Below are 17,191 nucleotides of genomic sequence, written 5' to 3' on the forward strand. Positions count from 1 at the left end.
CTTGCAAATATTCTCAGTACTCAGTACCAGGGTCAAACCTTCACAGCTGAAGAAGGGGAGTTGGCTATGATGTGGACATCCAGCAATCATCCCTCCATAATGCCAACTATAACAAACTTCAGAGCTAAGGGTGAACCATTCAAGAAACATATGCTTGCTGATGGTATTTTAAAGAAAGTCACACCAGTGAACTGGTGGAAGTCATTTAAGCACTTGGATTCAGAGACTGTTGAAGTGATAATCTCACTTTTAACAGCAGTAGCTTCTTCTGCCGGTGTAGAAAGAGTATTTTCTTCCTTTGGACTAATTCATTCCAAATTGAGAAATTGTTTGGGACCTGAAAAAGCAGGAAAGCTTGTTTTTCTCTTCCAGATTATGAACAAACAGGAAAATGAAGGTGAAGACGACTGAGTTAACTGAAGAAGCCAATACAGGTATTTTAAATTTTTCATGTTGACCTGGCAGACATAAATATTAAAAAAAAAAAAAAAATCAACTAACTATTTTAGTAAAAACAATTTTAACAAAAACAAACCTGATTTTAAAAAACTTGAACGTTTAACTCAACTCAAAAATTCATATGCTTGTTTTGTTAAAATATTATATATGTTTGCTGATGAAGGAAAAAAAACAGAATACATAACGCTGTTGTTTTAGTTAAATAAAACAATTTAAAATGTCTGTCTGGTGATTTTCTCCTCCTAATACAGCATGACAAGAAAAGCCTCCAAATATTAATGATTAACCTGTTTAATTGGAGATATTTATGAAGTCACTGGGAGGTGAACTATCTGCTTCAATTACCTTTGGTAAATGAAATAACCAATAATTCATTTTCTGATATAGCTGTTTTCAAAAGAAATCACTTTAAAAATGTATAGTGGTTACCTTCTAAAAATGAAACCTACATCTATCTCTCAGTTGTGAAGATTACGTATTAAGGTTATAACAACCAACAAGAATGCACTTTTATGTAGAAATCCATGATTAAATAGAGGCTTCCTGACTAGTGATTTAAATCATTATTTAAATCAATTTGGTTTAAATTAAATCCACCCTGGAAATACAACATGGCTACAAGTTACCTTTCACAAACTGCACAATAAAATAAATAGTAATAATAATAATAAAAAGAAAGTTAATAGATAAAGAAATGGATTGAAATTTGTTGTAAAACATTTATAGTAAAAATGTAGTTTGAAGTTTTCCCGGATATATTTTTTTTCATTAACAGTCCCACAAAAACAAAAGTGACCACATTCAATTTATAAAAGACCACGTTACAAGTAATTTGCTACTCTGCATTAGTACACGTACTAGTAACTTGTTATACCCATCCAATGAACACAAGTTAACGTTACCACAGGAACGAGCAAGTCATTTAACCACTCAGTAAACCAGTTCCCCATCTGGAATAGTAAAACAGGAACAGTAGTAATTCCCTACTTCACATCAGTGTTGTGAAGATAAATACATTAATGATTGTGACAGTCAAATATAATAGTAATGGAAACTATTTAAATACCCAAGATTTATAAATAGTCTGCAAAAGTGAGGTTCCTAATTTATATAGATTCTTATAACATCCTCATCACTGTATTATGTGTGTGCCATTTCCTATTTTTCAAATTCAGTGCATCTAAAGACCCAGAACTTGGAACTAATTCACATGGGGGGACCCATGTGTTGAAATGGTACCTTTCTGTGCAGAGCAAGGTGCAAGATAAGCCTTAAGGTTGTGTCAAAATAGGTTTTTCCAAGTAACACACTTTGCAGAAATAGTATTTTCATTTAAAAAGCAAGTTCACACCTCTGATAAAATTCCTATCTAGGAATGATCCAAAAGGAAAAGAACTATTGTTCTAGCCATCCAGTGAGGAATCCCCCCATTACCCTACTTACAAAAAATGAGTGTTCTAAACTACATGCAAAATTCGCTGCCGCATATTACAGCATATTTGCATTAAAGCTACAATACTAGTTACATTCTTCTGCTCTGTTTAGTAAAGTGCTTTTTACAGTAGCAGAGATTCATTGAGCAGATAGGAATTGTTCTAGCACCAAAATCTGGAGATAGTCCAAGGTTTTCCATTTATGGCATTGTTTTGTCATGAATTCCAACAGCTCTCCTATTCACTCATACTTTTTGATCAAGATGTAAGATATCAATAAGCTACTTATAACTACATGTATTAACAAAAAGAAAAGGAGTACTTGTGGCACCTTAGAGACTAATCCATTTATTTGAGCATAAGCTTTTGTGAGCTACAGCTCACTTCATCGCTCACGAAAGCTTATGCTCAAATAAATGGGTTAGTCTCTAAGGTGCCACAAGTACTCCTTTTCTTTTTGCAAATACAGACTAACACGGCTGTTACTCTGAAACACGTATTAAGGATGTCTAATTCACAAAAGAGAAAAACTTTACTAACTTGTACACTTTATATTGAAAAGTAGCTCTCTGCATACCAAGCCAGTCTTCAATTCACCAAGCTGAACCTAATGAAATATCGCTGCAGCCTGCATACAGGAATTACCAATTGAGTGGTTGCCACTGGCACCATCAATGTGGAGAGAAATGCAAGTGACTTACCAGGTGATGTGTATAGTTTACAACTCTGAATGTGGGCGGAATACCTAGAGTCTCTATTCAGTCTGATAGTTCAGCTATCAACTAGATCAGTGGTTCTCAAACTTTTTTACTGGTGGCCCCTTTCACATAGTAAGCCTCTGAGTGCGAGGCCCCTTATAAATTAAAAACACTCTTTTACATATTTAACACCATTATAAATGCTGGAGCCAGAGCCGGGTTGGGGTGGAGGCTGACAGCTCGTGACCCACCCCCCGCCCCATGTAATAACCCGGCGACCCCTTGAGGGGTCCCGACCCCCAGTCTGAGAACCCCTGAACTAGGTAAACGCTTATAAGCCAGGAGAGCCCGACTCCCGAGCTAGAGAAGCGTGGGCAGCCACCTTCCCCAATCTGCCCCCTCCCGAAGCACTTTCGTGAAGTCGTTCCCTGAGATCCGTATTAATTAAACGCTAAAAGTAAAACTCAGCCCAACCCTCAGCCTCAGGGGTCGCTGTCCACTTCGGGGGTCCCCCTCAAGGCGGCGCAGCCCACACCTGAAGTCAGCGCTCTTGACATCGCCAATCCCGCACGCCCAGGTCGGGGCACCAGCCATCTGCCCCAGGGGGGCGGCCCAGTGCGTGCCCCCGGGGCGGGGGCCGTTACGGGCAAGCCCCGCCGGGCGGCGCGCGGATGGTGCTGCAGGGGCGGGGGCGGCCGCGGCGCGCGCGCGCGGTGCCCGTTCCCAGGCAGCGGCGCCGGGGCCCGTTACACAGGCACGAACCTCCCGTCCCCGCAGCTTCGCTAACCGCCCCCCGGCCCCGGCCCCGCCGCGCTGGCGCTCAAGGGCAAAGGGCCGCAGACCGCGCGCCAGGCCGGGGAAGGGGTGGGGGGCAGCGCTCGGGGCCCCCAGCCCCACGCGACCTTACCTGTCCCGCGCGCGGACACCGCCCCGCCCAGCGGCTCCCGGCCGGCCCGCCACGCAAAGCATTGTGGGAGAGGAAACTCTCCCGGCAAGGCTGGAGCCGGAGAGAGGCAAGACATGAGGGGCGGGCGCGGGGCGGGGCTTTGGGAGGCGCGGGGCGGGGCTCGCTCCCGGGCGGGCGTCATTGGGGCGGACGGCGGCGGGCTGATTGACTTGTTAGGGGCAGTTCCGGGAAGCGCGCGGCGTCAGTTGGCGCTCCCTGGCCCCCCCTCCCGTCACGCGCTTCTCCTCCGCCCCCGCCCCGCCCCGCCCTGCCCTGCTGCCTTGTCACCTGCTGGTGCAGGGTCCGCAGAGCCTCAGCGGGACCATGGCCGGCGTGAGTAGTTGCGCGAGAGCGAGGCGGTCGGTGATTTCTCCCACGCACCCCCCCGAGAGCCGCGTCTCTGCCCCTCCCCCCTGCTGCGGAGCCCGGGGAGGGGGGAACGAGGGGGTCCAAACTTGCGGGGGACGACGACTGGGGGGGTCGGGGACAGTGGCGGGGGAGGGGGACCATTGGAGGGCATGTGGGTTGGAGGACACAAAGGAGTGGGGCGGGGGGCACTGGCGGAGAGGGGGATACCTGGGAAAGGGGTGCGGGGGAGGGGGTGTCTCATACAGGGTTTATCCTCTTGTGTCTCAGCAGCAGGACAAGGCTGCCTTAATTAGCGAAACCAGACGGCGCTTTGAGACTGAATATCTGCAAGGTTGGTACCACGGTGGTGGGGATGTCCATCCGTTTTAGGGTTTCCTGTGCTGTCCATCCCCAGCTGCAATGCTGGGGGAATGTTAGGACAAGTGTTTCTTCGCACAGATTGCACATCACACGGTTTGCTCAACCCTTAGTTATTTTGTAATTCTTGTGTCATTTTGCCATTCTCTTTTCCCCATGCACCCAAGTGAATTGATGTCTTGCCCTTTTTCAGGTGAGTTGACATGCAGAGCCCTTCATTTCTAGATCATGGGGTCTAACACGTATCCATGCTGTACACACTTGGTAGTTTCTGTGAAATGAGTTGCTCCTGTTTGTTCCATTTTCTACTACTCAGGTGACTGCATCATAAATCATCACTGTAATTAGTTCGCTTCTAGTTGGCAGTGTTAGAGAGGAGGCCAAGGATAAAATGGACATAGTGCTGATTCACTTTGATTCCTATTATTATTATTATTATTATTTATATTACACTAGGACCTAAAAGCCCTAGTCATGAACCAAGACCCCATTGTCCTATGCACTGTATAAAAAGACAGTCCCTGCCCCAAAGAGCTTGCACTGTTAGTATAAGACCAGAGACAATAGATGACCTAAAAGAGGTCTCTTTGTCTGTGTTGATTTCCCCATGTCTACGCTGGGAAAATACATAGGGTGACAGCACCTTAATTAACACAACGTCAAACAACTTCATTTAGTATTTAGCATTGTGGTATTAGAAAACTTTTTAGTTGTTTTCTAACACAGCCAGTGTAAACGTACTCTAACACAGTGCTTCTCAACCGATTTACCATTGTGGGCTTCGTATGCAGCTCTCTATGTGTTACGTGGGCCGGCACATTCACACCATATATATGCTACCTGTATGTCCCTGAGGATGCCACATGGATCTCAGCTGTGTGCTGATTGGGCCACAAGCAGCCTGTGGGTTGAGAACCACTGCTTTAACATGATCTCAAACGTGATTTGGGGCATTCAGTGTAGATAATATCTCTCCCCTTTCTTCTTAGGAATTGTAATGTAAATCATGAATATAAGAACCCAGCAGCATAAGAACTATGATACTGTGTCAGACCAGTGGTCTGTTTAGTCCAGTATCCTGTCTCCAACAATGGCTAGAACCAGAGCTACAGGGGGTGTGTACAGAATAGGGCAGTTGAAATGATCCACCTGTTTTCCCCTTCCCACTCCCCCCTGGCTTCTGGTAGAGGTTTAGGTTGTCCCGAGCTTGGGGTTGCATTCCCAGCCATCATAGCTAGTAGCCACTGGTGAATCTATCCTCCATGAACTTATTTAGTTTTTTTTTTTTTTTAACCTAGTTATACTTTTGACCATCACAACATTCCATAGCACTGAGTTCTAGAAGTTAATTTTGCAAAAAAGTACTTCCTCTTGTTTGTATTAAACCTGATGCCTGTTAACAAAAACCAGCTGCCACCCAGTGAAATTTTGTGGGAAAGAGTAAATAATATTTCTCTGTTCACTTTTTCTACACCATTCCTGATTTTGTAGACATTTTATCATATCCTTTTTAGTTGTGTTTTCTCTAAGGTGAACAGTGCTAATCTTTTTAGTCTTGCCTTTTATGGAATCTGTTCCATACCCTTCATCTTTGTTGCCCTTCTTGGAACCTGTTCCGGTTACGTTCTATACTTCCTGAGATAGGGCAGCCAGAAGTATTCAAGGTGTCGGTACACCATGGATTTATATAGGGGCATTATGCTATTTTCAGTGTTCTTTACTATCCCTTCACTAATAGTTTCTAACATTCTGTTGGCCTTTTTGACTGCTGTTGCACATTGAGCTGAAGTTTTCAGAGAACTACCTACAAGTGATTCCAGTATCTCTTCCGTGTATATGTGGAATTAATTGTGTTAGTTGTACACCCTGGACTCTTAATATAGGCCTCAAACCTGCAAATGCACACGTGCTTTAACTTTACACCCATGAGTAGTCCTATTGAAGTTAAATGTGAATAAGTGTTTGTGGGGTTTGGGCTATAATAAGAATTCTTGTGACTTGATAGTGAGCGCTTATTGTGATTTCTGTGCTGTTCTGTTTTAAAAAAACAAAACAAAAACCTTGAATGCTGCATAATTGGACTCAAATTTAAATTTGGGGCACATTAATCTTGATTTTTTTTTTTTGTTACAGTAGAACAGACAGGGACAGCTATGGTTAAGTTTGTATAATGGCCAGCATTCAAACTCCCTATTTTCAGTAATTATGAAAGATTGTAACTTTCATCTTTTGGGGCTGCAATATTTTAGGCTTTGCCTGAAGGTGAATTTTTCTTTACTAGTTTGGGAAGGTGGGAGAGAGGGTGCTGTCACTGAGCTCAGTGAGTTTTGAGTTCAGGGGGACTGGAGGGTGGATATACTTTTCCCACTATAAAAAGGAAATAAATTGCCACTTTTTTAACAGCCCAAGCAGCTACAGTTCTTGTAATGAAAAATTGAACTTTGTCATGAAAATATTCCTGATTAAAGAGCAGAACTTCTGAATTTCTAATGTTATCTTTTCAGCCAACAGCTCTCATTAATAGATTATATTTTATTTGGTAAAACCTCTGTATATGTACCTTCAGTATATTTTTCTCCGCACAACTGTTTTAACTAGGCACCTGTGCATAGTCAACCTTCCTTAGCTACAAGTTTTGTGAATTTGTTTAAAAAACAAAACCAAACACAAAGTTTTTGTCCCACTCATCTCGTATTCAGAAATGTCTTTGCCTTTCTCTGGTCAAAGAGAAATTATATTACTGCTTGAGTGCTGATAGAATTATTAAAATATATACCGTGGAGCAGAGAACTTACTGTACCATATGAAATCTCTACATAAGTAAAGATGACCTTGACAATTCCATAACAGAACTGTGAGACATTGGGGTTCATTTTTGGATTATAAAGCCTCTTGAATATGGTCCTTTTCAGACCGGAAACAATTCCTTCCCCCATATTAGTATCAGGGAAGGAGGATTACTCTTTATCAGTGTGATTTTTATCATGAGACCATAGCCATGTAATGATGGTCTTGGGTGGTTATCTAATGCTGCTTGGTTCTTATACAATCTCTGTTGAGAAGTAGTATCTTCTTGGAATAGTGAGCAGCCTCCCTGATCATAGCTAGATAAGTCTGTGGAATTTCCATTGGCTATTAGCCACAAAAGCTGTGTTGGGCTGACTAAAACCCTTAAAGAAGAAGCTTATACCATTGCTACTGGAATACAAACAGTTGTTAAAACTTCTTGGAATTGCTATAGAAATATCTTTTCCATAAATGCTTTTTCTGATCATGTTCCAGAGATTTTTTTTCTTTAGTTCTATTTTTTTCATGAAAGTAGGATTATGATTTCTTCAGTTAACTTGCCTTGAGGTTGTAGTTCTTTGTTTGTGGCATCATGATCCTTCATACAGTAATCAATTGCAATGCGAAAAAATGAGAATTTTGGCTTCAGTGGGGAACAATCAGCAGAACCAGACAAGCTGTTAAGAACATAGTACATGTTATACTTAATTTTCCTCTTCTCCTTATCTGAGAAAATGTGAGGAACTCTGAGTCAGATACACCTTTGAACACCTGAAACAAAAATGGACTGCTCTGTTGTAAAGGAAGAAAACACTGCTTGATATCCAGTTCTGTTAACCTGTCTTAAATTTGGGCCCCAGCACTGAAGGAGATAGCTTGAGAGATGTGGGCTGCTGCTGTGTTCAGAGAGTCCACTAAACTTGCTTGTAGTATTATATTTGAGTATGAGAGAACTGCCGCTTCCACTGTTTTGCCTCTTTATTTAATTACGCAAGGAAGTCAGTGTCTGTGATTATACTGGGGGGAGTTTTTTGCCCCATAACAGAAAGGTACCATACCATAATGCAGAATTCATGATCTCTGGGTTGCCTCAGCAGAGAAAGCATACTAAAACTGAGGTGTCAGTGTCACGATCACGTTTACTAATGTTGTAATGTGATGTTATATTGTTGTAGTGTTGTTTTTTTGTTGATATGAAAAGTTGGAGAGCCTTTGAAATATTCGTTTAGTGAAAACTCTTAAGCCTATTGGCTGCCATTCAAGCTTTTTTCACATTCCATAAAAAAAAGAGTAAATTAAAAATATATATTCCTTGTCTGCTTACCTTTAAAGAAATTTGAATATGAAATGTAACCTGTTTTAACTGGTACATCTAACTACAAAGACTAAGGCCAGGTCTATACTACCACTTACTTTGGTATAACTTACATGGCTCTCGGGTGTGAAAAAGGCCACCCCCCTGAGTGACACAAGTGACATCGACCTAAATGCCGATGTGGGCAGTGCTATGTTGGTGGTATAGTTCCCACCGACACAGCTACTGCTTCTTGTGGAGGTGGATTCATTATGCTGATGGGAGAGCGCTCGCCCATTGGCATAGAGTGTTGTCACCAGACGTGCTACCATGCACAGCTGCATCGGTGAAGCCACGCCCATGTAATACTTCTAGTGTAGACTAGCCCTTCATTGCATAGTTTTTGAACCATCTTAAATCTAAAGAATAATCAGAGAGAGTATACTGCTGTGTTGATAATTTGCAGTGTAGGACTTAGGAATCAAATTCACCATTTGAGAAGTTTTTATAAGGCTGGTTCATCTATGTGGTTAAAGTAACCAGCTGTTTAATAACCAGCTATAGTTTGAGAAACAATACAAAACTTAAGGCATCATATAAATATAGGATAATTTCACAGTCTAATTTCCCAAAAACTTACATGAGGGTACTTGCATGAGAGTGCCTCTTTGTCCATGTCCCTTGAAGCAATTTGGAAGGAAGATTAGGCAAACCTGAGGTATCTGATCTGGAAAACATATGTTTTCATGTTCACTATGATCTGAGTTTTTCTTAGTTTCTGAGTTTCTGAGTTTTTCATTGATATATTTTTAAAAATGTATTTTCTGTCTTCATTGTTTGAGTTAAAGGAAACAGCCTGTGCCTATGAACAAAAATCATATTTTCTAGTATCAAAATGCTCTGTATCTGAATATTGGAAATATGCTTTTAAAAGTTCATTTTGCTCAGCTTGAAGGATTAGTGGCTGCTAGCTGAGCAGTACTGATATGCAAGATTTTGGCAGTGCAGGCTGGTCCATGCGGGGGGGGGGGGGGGATCTTTTTTGGAAAGAGCCGTTAACATAAGTGGTTGGGGTGGTGAGACAGAAACAATGAAAACAAGATTATTTGCCGGTAGTGACTGGTAATAGCAGCATCTGTCAATCAGTCTTACTTTTTCCTTCTTTTTCTTTGCTAATACTTTTCACTGCTTAGGAAATTTCCACAACTGGGCTTATGGCCTTGTGTTGCTACTGTTGCAGTGTTCCTTTCCTCAATGTAAGTAGTGTGATCCTGAAAGAATACTACTAATTGTTTTAATAGTAGCTTAATCATTCCCCATGCAAAGTCTCTAGTAATAAATAAGGGAAGGGAATTGAAGAAAACATATTAAATATATGTAATAATATTTGAATTATCAATTCATGTTTTTCCTTAGGCATCAGTGCATTTTCAAATACAATTTTGTAAACAGTTTCTTAGATTTTTCCCGTATGTAGTTCTCTTGGTACACAGAACTCATTTCAAATGTAAGTTTTGTTCCTGTCCTCATTTAAGGCAAGGACAAATCTGTAGTTGTCTTTAATATGAGTAGGATCAGACCCTCCATGTTTTGAATTCTGTGTGCTGAGAGAACCATGATTTACATATATGGGAAGGGCTCACAGAGGCTTGTGCTGTGACTAGTTTTTTAAAAAAACAGCACAACACTTCTTAAAGGCAAATGTGTTGCTTGCCTGTTCATGTCTGTTTAGGTTCTGAAAAACATGTTTTTCCAGGCTCTGGCTCTGACTCCAGACTCTGACAGCTGAGAAATGATATATTTACATTTGTATCAGTGCAGATAATGAAAGAATAAGACCTTGTCTACACTGCGAAGTTTTGTCATCAAAAGCTGCATTTTGCTGACAAAATAGGGGAGGTGTATACGCTACAAAGCTGGTTTTGGTGGCAAAACTGCTGTTTTGCTGACAAAACAAAACAGTCTCAATGAGCGGCATAGCTGCTGTTCATTTTTTTCGACATAACTGGCTTCCACCAGTATCCCACAATGCCTGCCTGACCACTCTGCTCACTGTTTTGATCTCTGCTGCCCTACAGGCATCTGCTCCTCCCCTTTCAAAGCTACAGGAAGTATCCAATAGCTGAGTGTGCTGCTCCATTTGGGAACAAAGAGCAAATCATTAAACAGAAATGCTCCTGTTCTGCCCTGCACTAGGAACACTGACTGGGAGTGGGGGGATGGGGAGGGACTGCTGTGCTGCTTTGATGTTCCTCAACAGGGAGAGCTCACAGAGCTGCTCAGGATGCTACTCCCTGCAGCTGAGGAGGCTGTGGGAGAACTCTGGGGGTTTCACAGAACCACAGCCAGGCAGGCACCCAAAGCACCCTGCAGCCAGTTGCACAGTGGCATAGCTACTGCCATGCACTGCTCTGTGTCAATGCAAGAACTGTTAGTGTGGATGCACTCTGCCGACACAAGGAGCTAGTGTGGCTATGCAACAGTGGTTTTGATTAAAGCGGCATAACTTTTGCCAGCAAAACTTTGTAGTGTAGACAAGGCCTAAGAAAGATATACTATTCTAGTCAGTTCTATGACTTTATCTGCTAGATTAAAAAAACCTTCTATCTTCTGTTGTCTTCTCCCATTGCAGATACTTACAGCCTGTGATCAAATCACCACTTAACCTTTCCTCTGATAACCTAAATAGATTGAGCTTCTCAAGTCTCTCACTGTATGGTCTGTTTTCCAGGCCTTAAACCATTTTTGTGCTGCTTCTTCTCTAAACTCTCTACAATTTTTCAACATCCTTCTTAAAGTATGGACACTGGAACTAGACACAATATTCCAGTAGCAGATTCATTGGTACTGTAGTTAAAGGTAATACAGCCTCCTTTTCTTACTCAATATTTACTTGTTTATACATCTAAGGGTTGCATTAGCTCTTTTTGCTACAGCTTCCTACTGGCAGCTCACGTTCATCTGGTTGTCAACCATGATTTCTAAGTTCTCTTTAGAGTCCCCTATCTCATAAGTACGGTTTATATTCTTTATTACAAGTTGTATGACCTTGGCTCACCTGTTAGACCTAAAGGAAGAAAAAACCATCGTACAGAGGCACAGAATATGGCCAAACGTTGCTTCTGGTGCTTTGGGTAAAATAGCACATTTTGTAGCAAATGCAGTTAGAAAAGATATGCTCTAATTCCCCCAAAGTGTGTGAACAAAAGTAGATCTATTCCCATACAAGGCAGAACTTAAAGCAAGAAAGCCAGTGAAACCTAGAAGAAACCCTGGAGGATTCAAAATCCATTCTTCATTCATTGGATCTGTATCCGTTATTTAACAAAAAACAGAAACCCTCATTGTATCAAAGTCAAGGTCAATCTTTTCAACCTGCAGACGACTACAGAAAGGGCTCTTGGAAATTATTCAACGACTATTCTTTCAGGAACAGGAAATCAGGTTTCAGAAATAAAAACCTGCAACTGTAATATCGTGTCCTGAGTCTTCAGCAAAGCCACACTTGTCAGGCTAGGTTTCAAAATCTCAGCTCAAACCTTTTGGACTTAATCCCTTTTGGGAACTGTTTGTCTCTCCCAATGGCGTGGACTATAATTATTTTGAAAAAGTGGATTTGGAGGTTACAGAAAGCAGTAATTCCATCTAGATCCATTCCATGTAGCTGCTGTGCCTCTTAGGATTTATCGGGGGAAACGGTATTTTACTCTTCTTGTCAAATCTCCAAAAGAATGAAGGGGATAGTGAGAACTTTGGCCCACTCTAGGTCTGTGAAGATTGAACAAAGTCATTTGAAAGTTGGAGTTAAGAATTGTAACATCAGATCTCATTTCTTAAGTCCTCGGAATTGGTTCTGGCTCTGTACCTCAAGGATGTATAAGTTCTGTTGTCTTGTCAATGACCTTGTTTCAAAGATGGCATGTACGGATCTTGTATGCCTACCTTTTGATATAATTGCTTTCAAGGTTTATCCGGAAAACCAGAAAGACGGAAGCAAAGGTGCAGCTGTTAGCCCCAGTTTGGGGCTGTCAGTATTTATAAACATCCTCAGTCTAACGCTGGAGCTTTCAGTGCCTCTTCCATACAAAAGGGAAGTATTTTACACCTATGCAAAAAGTCCCCACAGTTAGCTTTCTGAATTTCATAACCTTAACAGAGAAAGAGAGAAGTTTTAATGTTTCTTAGAAGTAGTTACTGGTAATTGTACTCCATCTGCTAGGCCGGCAAAATCTGGAGATTTTCTCTGGGCAGACCGCAAGCTGATTGACCTAGCATCTGCTACCTTTCCCAATGTATTAGACTGTCTCCTAACTCCCAAAAAGAGTTTTCATGATGCTGAGAACTAGCATCTCCCACTAAAAGTCAATCAGAGTTCCTGGATGAAATATGTGTCTAAGAGCTAAACGTCAGGCACCCATAATTTGAAACTTTACCAGAGTTTTTAACTAATGTAGTGTCTTAACTTCAATCTAAATCAGACTCAGTTTGCCACTTTCTTCCCTAATGTGTTGGGAGTCTCTAAAGTGCATAATTAAAAGCTAAGTGCTCTCTGCATATTTAATCTGAAAAAACAGTAGTCCTCTAGACTGCAACTTCTGGGGAAGACCAAAGCTTGGATTCTTATCTGCTTGGACTGTCTTGGTAAATTAATATTTTACATGAAAACACATTTTGCTTTGGAGATCATCATAGTTCCTGAGCACCTTAGGGTGCATTCGTATAGAGCCAGAACAATCTTCACAACTTGCCTCAGAAATGTCCCTGTAGTGGATATTTTCAGGGCTGATATTTGGAATACTATCCATGCATTAATATGGTATATAATAGATTTAGACTTTTGTTTGGTGGAGTGGTGTTTAGTCTTCATTTAATCTGATCTTCTTCAGACCCATCATCTTTGTAAAGGTCACTGCAGCAAAAATCTGTGAACTGCAGTTACGGGTAAGTAACCGGTCTCCCTTTTCACTTTTTCGAAGTCATCATCTCTGATAGTAATGACTAATTAATTAAGTGAACATTTAATTTATTGATTAAGGTTTTATAGGCTGTTGCTGGCACTGGGAATATGAAGAGTTTAGAGGTTCTGCTGGAGAAAGACTTTCTCCTGCAGAATCTCCTGGCAAACTGGATGAAACTATAATAAAGAATATTGTCAGACATATAGATGTTGAGGAAGCGTCAACATGGTTTTAGTAAAGGGAAATCATGCCTCACCAATCTACCAGAATTCTTTGAGGGAGTCAACAAGCATGTGGACTAAGGGGATCCAATGGGTATAGCGTATTTAGATTTTCAGAAAACCTTTGACAAGGTCCCTCACCAAAGGCTCTTACACAAAGTAAGCTGCCATGGGATAAGAGGGAAGGTGCTGTCATGGATTGGCAACTGGTTAACAGATAGGAAACAACAGGTAGGTATAAATGGTCAGTTTTCAGAATGGAGAGAGGTAAATAGTGGTGTGTCGTTCCCCCCCCCTTCTTCCTCCCTCCCCCCCCCCCCCCCCGGGTCTGTTCTAGGACCAGTCCTATTCAACATATTCATAAATGATCTGGAAAAAGGGGTAAACAGTGAGGTGACAAAACTTGCAAATGATACAAAATTACTAAAGATAGTTAAGACCCTGGCAGACTGTGAAGAGCTACAAAAAGATCTCTCAGAACTGGGTGACTGGGCAACAAAATGGCAGGTGAAATTTAATGTTGATAAATGCAAAGTAATGCACATTGGAAAGCATAATCCCAACTATACATATAAAATGATGTGGTCTAAATTTGCTGTTACCACTCAAGATCGAGATCTTGGAGTCATTGTGGATAGTTCTCTGAAAACATCCACTCAGCGTGCAGTGGCAGTCAAAAAAGCGAACAGAATGCTGGGAATAATTAAGAAAGGGATATATAATAGGACAGAAAATATATGTTGCCTCTATATAAATCCATGGTACGCCCACATCTTGATTACTGTGTGCCGATATGGTCACCCCATCTCAAAAAATATATATATTGGAAAAGGTTCATAAAAGGGTAACAAAAATAAGGGGTATGGAATGGCTTCCATATGAGGAGATATTAATAAGACTGGGAGTTTTCAGCTTGGAAAAGAGATGGCTAAGGGGAGATATGATTGAGGTCTATAAAATAATGACTGTTGTAGAGAAAGTAGATAAGGAACTGTTGCTTACTTCTTCTCATAACACAAGAACTAGGGGGTCACCAAATAAAATGAATGGGCAGCAGGTTTAAAACAAATAAAAGGAAGTATTTCTTCACACAACACACAGTTTAACCTGTGGAACTCCTTGCCAGAGGATGTTGTGAAGGCCAAGACCATAACAGGGTTCAAAAAAGAACTAGATAAATTCATGGAGGATAGGTCCATCAATGGTTATTAGCCAGGATGGGGAGAAATAGCGTCCCTAACCTCTGTATGCCATCACTTGATGACTACCTCTTCAGTTCAGTCCTTCTGGGCCACATGCAGTGGCCACTGTCGGAAGACAGGATACTGGGCTAGTTGGACCTTGTCAGGATTCAATTTAAATTGTTGGTCAGTAAATCTTGTTTTCATCTGACACAGATACCCATCGTTAGCTGTTGGCCAGCACAGCCTCCGATGCACCTAGCGCCTTCAGGGATCCCAATCTCTGCAGGCCCAAGATGTGGGGAAAGTCCTGGTCCTGGTGAGGCAGAGCAGAGACCTGGGCTAGGACTGTGAGGAGAAGGAAGAAGAGGAGCCCATGGCCAGGATCTTGAGGAGGAAGATGGGCCCCTGGCTGTGGGGGAGGTGATCCTGTTGCTAAATGGCTCCTGCTTGGGGATGTCCCCCATCTCTGGCTGGTGAGTGAGTGAGTAGGTATTGATAGTGGGGCTGCAGGGGGCTCCCTGCACAGCCCCAGGGCCAAAGACAGCAGTGTGGTCTTCCCCCAGCCAGGGGCTGGTGATCCTGGCGTTGTCCCACCAGGATCGCAGTCTTCTCCCATCTTACTTTGTGCCTGCAGGAATACTGTGGGGAACCCCCGTAGTACCCAGTGTCCCAGTCCTGCTCGCTCACTCACTCATGGTTGGGAATGTGGGAGTCATTTTGCAACAGGGTGGCCTCCTCTGCAGCTGTGGTTTGCCCTCCTTTTAGTCCTGGGGTGGTGGGGGTGAGGTGTCTCTGCTCTGCTCTGCCAAGATCTCCGCTTTCTGTGCATCTTGCACCTGCAGGGACTGGATGTCATTAAAGAATTATTTTCTGACCCCTCCCCCGCCTTGATTTCCTGCAACTCTGAAAATTCAAGTAGATAAAAATAAAGTAAACAAAGCCGCATATTTTCAAAACTATTTGAAAATTAAAATAAATAAAAAGTTTATATGATCCATCAAAATACCAAAAACAAATACTGAATTCTTCCAAGCCGTAATATAACTAGGGTACATAGCTTGTCTAGCAAGAATATTTTACAAGTGTGTAATTTATGGTAATTCTCGATGGTTAAACTGTAGAAAATTTTAGTTAAAAGGAGTACCTTCACATTAACAGTAGTGTACTTGATCTTAAATAAAAAGTAAATGTCACAAGACTGAGAATCTCTCCTTATCACTTCAGCAAAAATTTAGAGGAACTTAGTGCATGTGTGAGTTGTACAAATAACCATGCTAAAAAACCATGTTAACCCTTCTCTTTTTTTCTATTTTTTGTCCATTCCACAACATTAGTTATGCATTAGCAGAGTGGACATAGATTAATGGCTACTTGAGACATTCAGCAAATATTAATCAATTTATTTGTTTCATAATTTTGCAGATAACTTCAGGGTTCAACAAATCATCTTTTGTTGTGTACTTGTTACCTCCATTTCACCCCTCACTCTAGTATTCCTAATTTTTATTGATTAGATACCTTTCTAATAGGCTTAGGGCCAAATTCTATTTTAGGGTATGTACACAAAGTAATCACTGAGTTAAATGGAAATATGTGCAAATAGAACCTTTATGCCACACTACATCATTACTGGTGGAACTGCCTACTGTTAAGGTTGCACAGCACTTCCTATTATAAAAATAATATATGATTGTATAATTAAAGGCTCTATCATAATGGATACAGACAATGGAGCCAAATTAAGGTTGCACAGGCAGCCTTAATTCTGGCATTTCCTAACTTTTGAGTGCTTGATTTTGCAATTTTAATAAAGTTCTTTTGACGTAGTGTTTCTGATTTTTGTGTGTGTGTAATAGATATATTTTATATGCATTTATATATACTCATCAATATCTACTTATAAAGATATCAGCCAGCACAATGGTAAAATATCATAATTTTGAACTCTCAATTTAGCAAAAATTAAACATGGTGTGTTCGGTCTTCAAATCCATATGTGGAGTCTATGTAGTAACAGAAACCATCCTGGATCATCTAATAAGTTCTACTATTTTCCAATATATGTTTTCTCTTTTTTTTACCTTCAGTGATCTCAATGGTAGGCTGTTTCAGTTGCTTGCTGCGGAAATAGCGAGCAGTTTTTCCCTCTTCCAATAATTGAGGTTTAACAAAAGTATTTGAGAAAGGAAAAACTTGTTTTTAGGTATAATCATATATAGCAGTAGTTTCAGAGAGCAAAACCACATAAGAAATCAATATAAAATCTATAAGCAGCAAAGAGAAATTAAAAAGTTTTTCAGTACACAGTAAAGAGGGATGCTCAGAAATCTTTCAAAACCTGCAGAAATATATTTTCTCTATTTTTGTCACATGCCCTTATTCTAAGCACTGTATCACTGTGCGCTTGCATGTGTGTATATATATGTATTATTATGGGGTGTGTGTATGTATATGTATATATATATATATATATATATATATATAT

General features: G+C 41.1%; 2 protein-coding genes across 5 annotated transcripts in view; one reads left to right on the plus strand and one right to left on the minus strand.

Moving 5' to 3' along the window:
* FANCB (FA complementation group B) overlaps nucleotides 1-3,595 on the minus strand; it is a 28,239-nt gene extending 24,644 nt beyond the window's left edge. Inside the window, exon 1 of one of the 2 annotated variants that reach the window (XM_084651445.1) lies at nucleotides 3,498-3,595. The gene's annotated coding sequence lies outside the window, so the exon portion shown is untranslated. Of the gene's footprint in view, nucleotides 1-3,064; nucleotides 3,218-3,497 lie in introns of those variants that run through there. The other variant, XM_084651446.1, reaches the window with a different exon arrangement.
* Nucleotides 3,596-3,742: 147 nt separating this feature from the next.
* Nucleotides 3,743-17,191, plus strand: part of MOSPD2 (motile sperm domain containing 2) — a 62,260-nt gene continuing 48,811 nt past the window's right edge. For 2 of the 3 annotated variants that reach the window (XM_084651465.1, XM_084651467.1), the window contains exons 1-2: nucleotides 3,745-3,869; nucleotides 4,173-4,236. In XM_084651465.1, coding sequence (XP_084507591.1) covers nucleotides 3,861-3,869; nucleotides 4,173-4,236 — 73 coding nt within the window. In that variant the 5' untranslated portion in view covers nucleotides 3,745-3,860. Of the gene's footprint in view, nucleotides 3,870-4,172; nucleotides 4,237-17,191 lie in introns of all 3 variants that reach the window. The other variant, XM_084651466.1, reaches the window with a different exon arrangement.

Source organism: Lepidochelys olivacea, assembly GCF_965140295.1.
Source record: "Lepidochelys olivacea isolate rLepOli2 genome assembly, chromosome: 1".
Classification (NCBI taxonomy): Eukaryota; Metazoa; Chordata; order Testudines; family Cheloniidae; genus Lepidochelys; species Lepidochelys olivacea.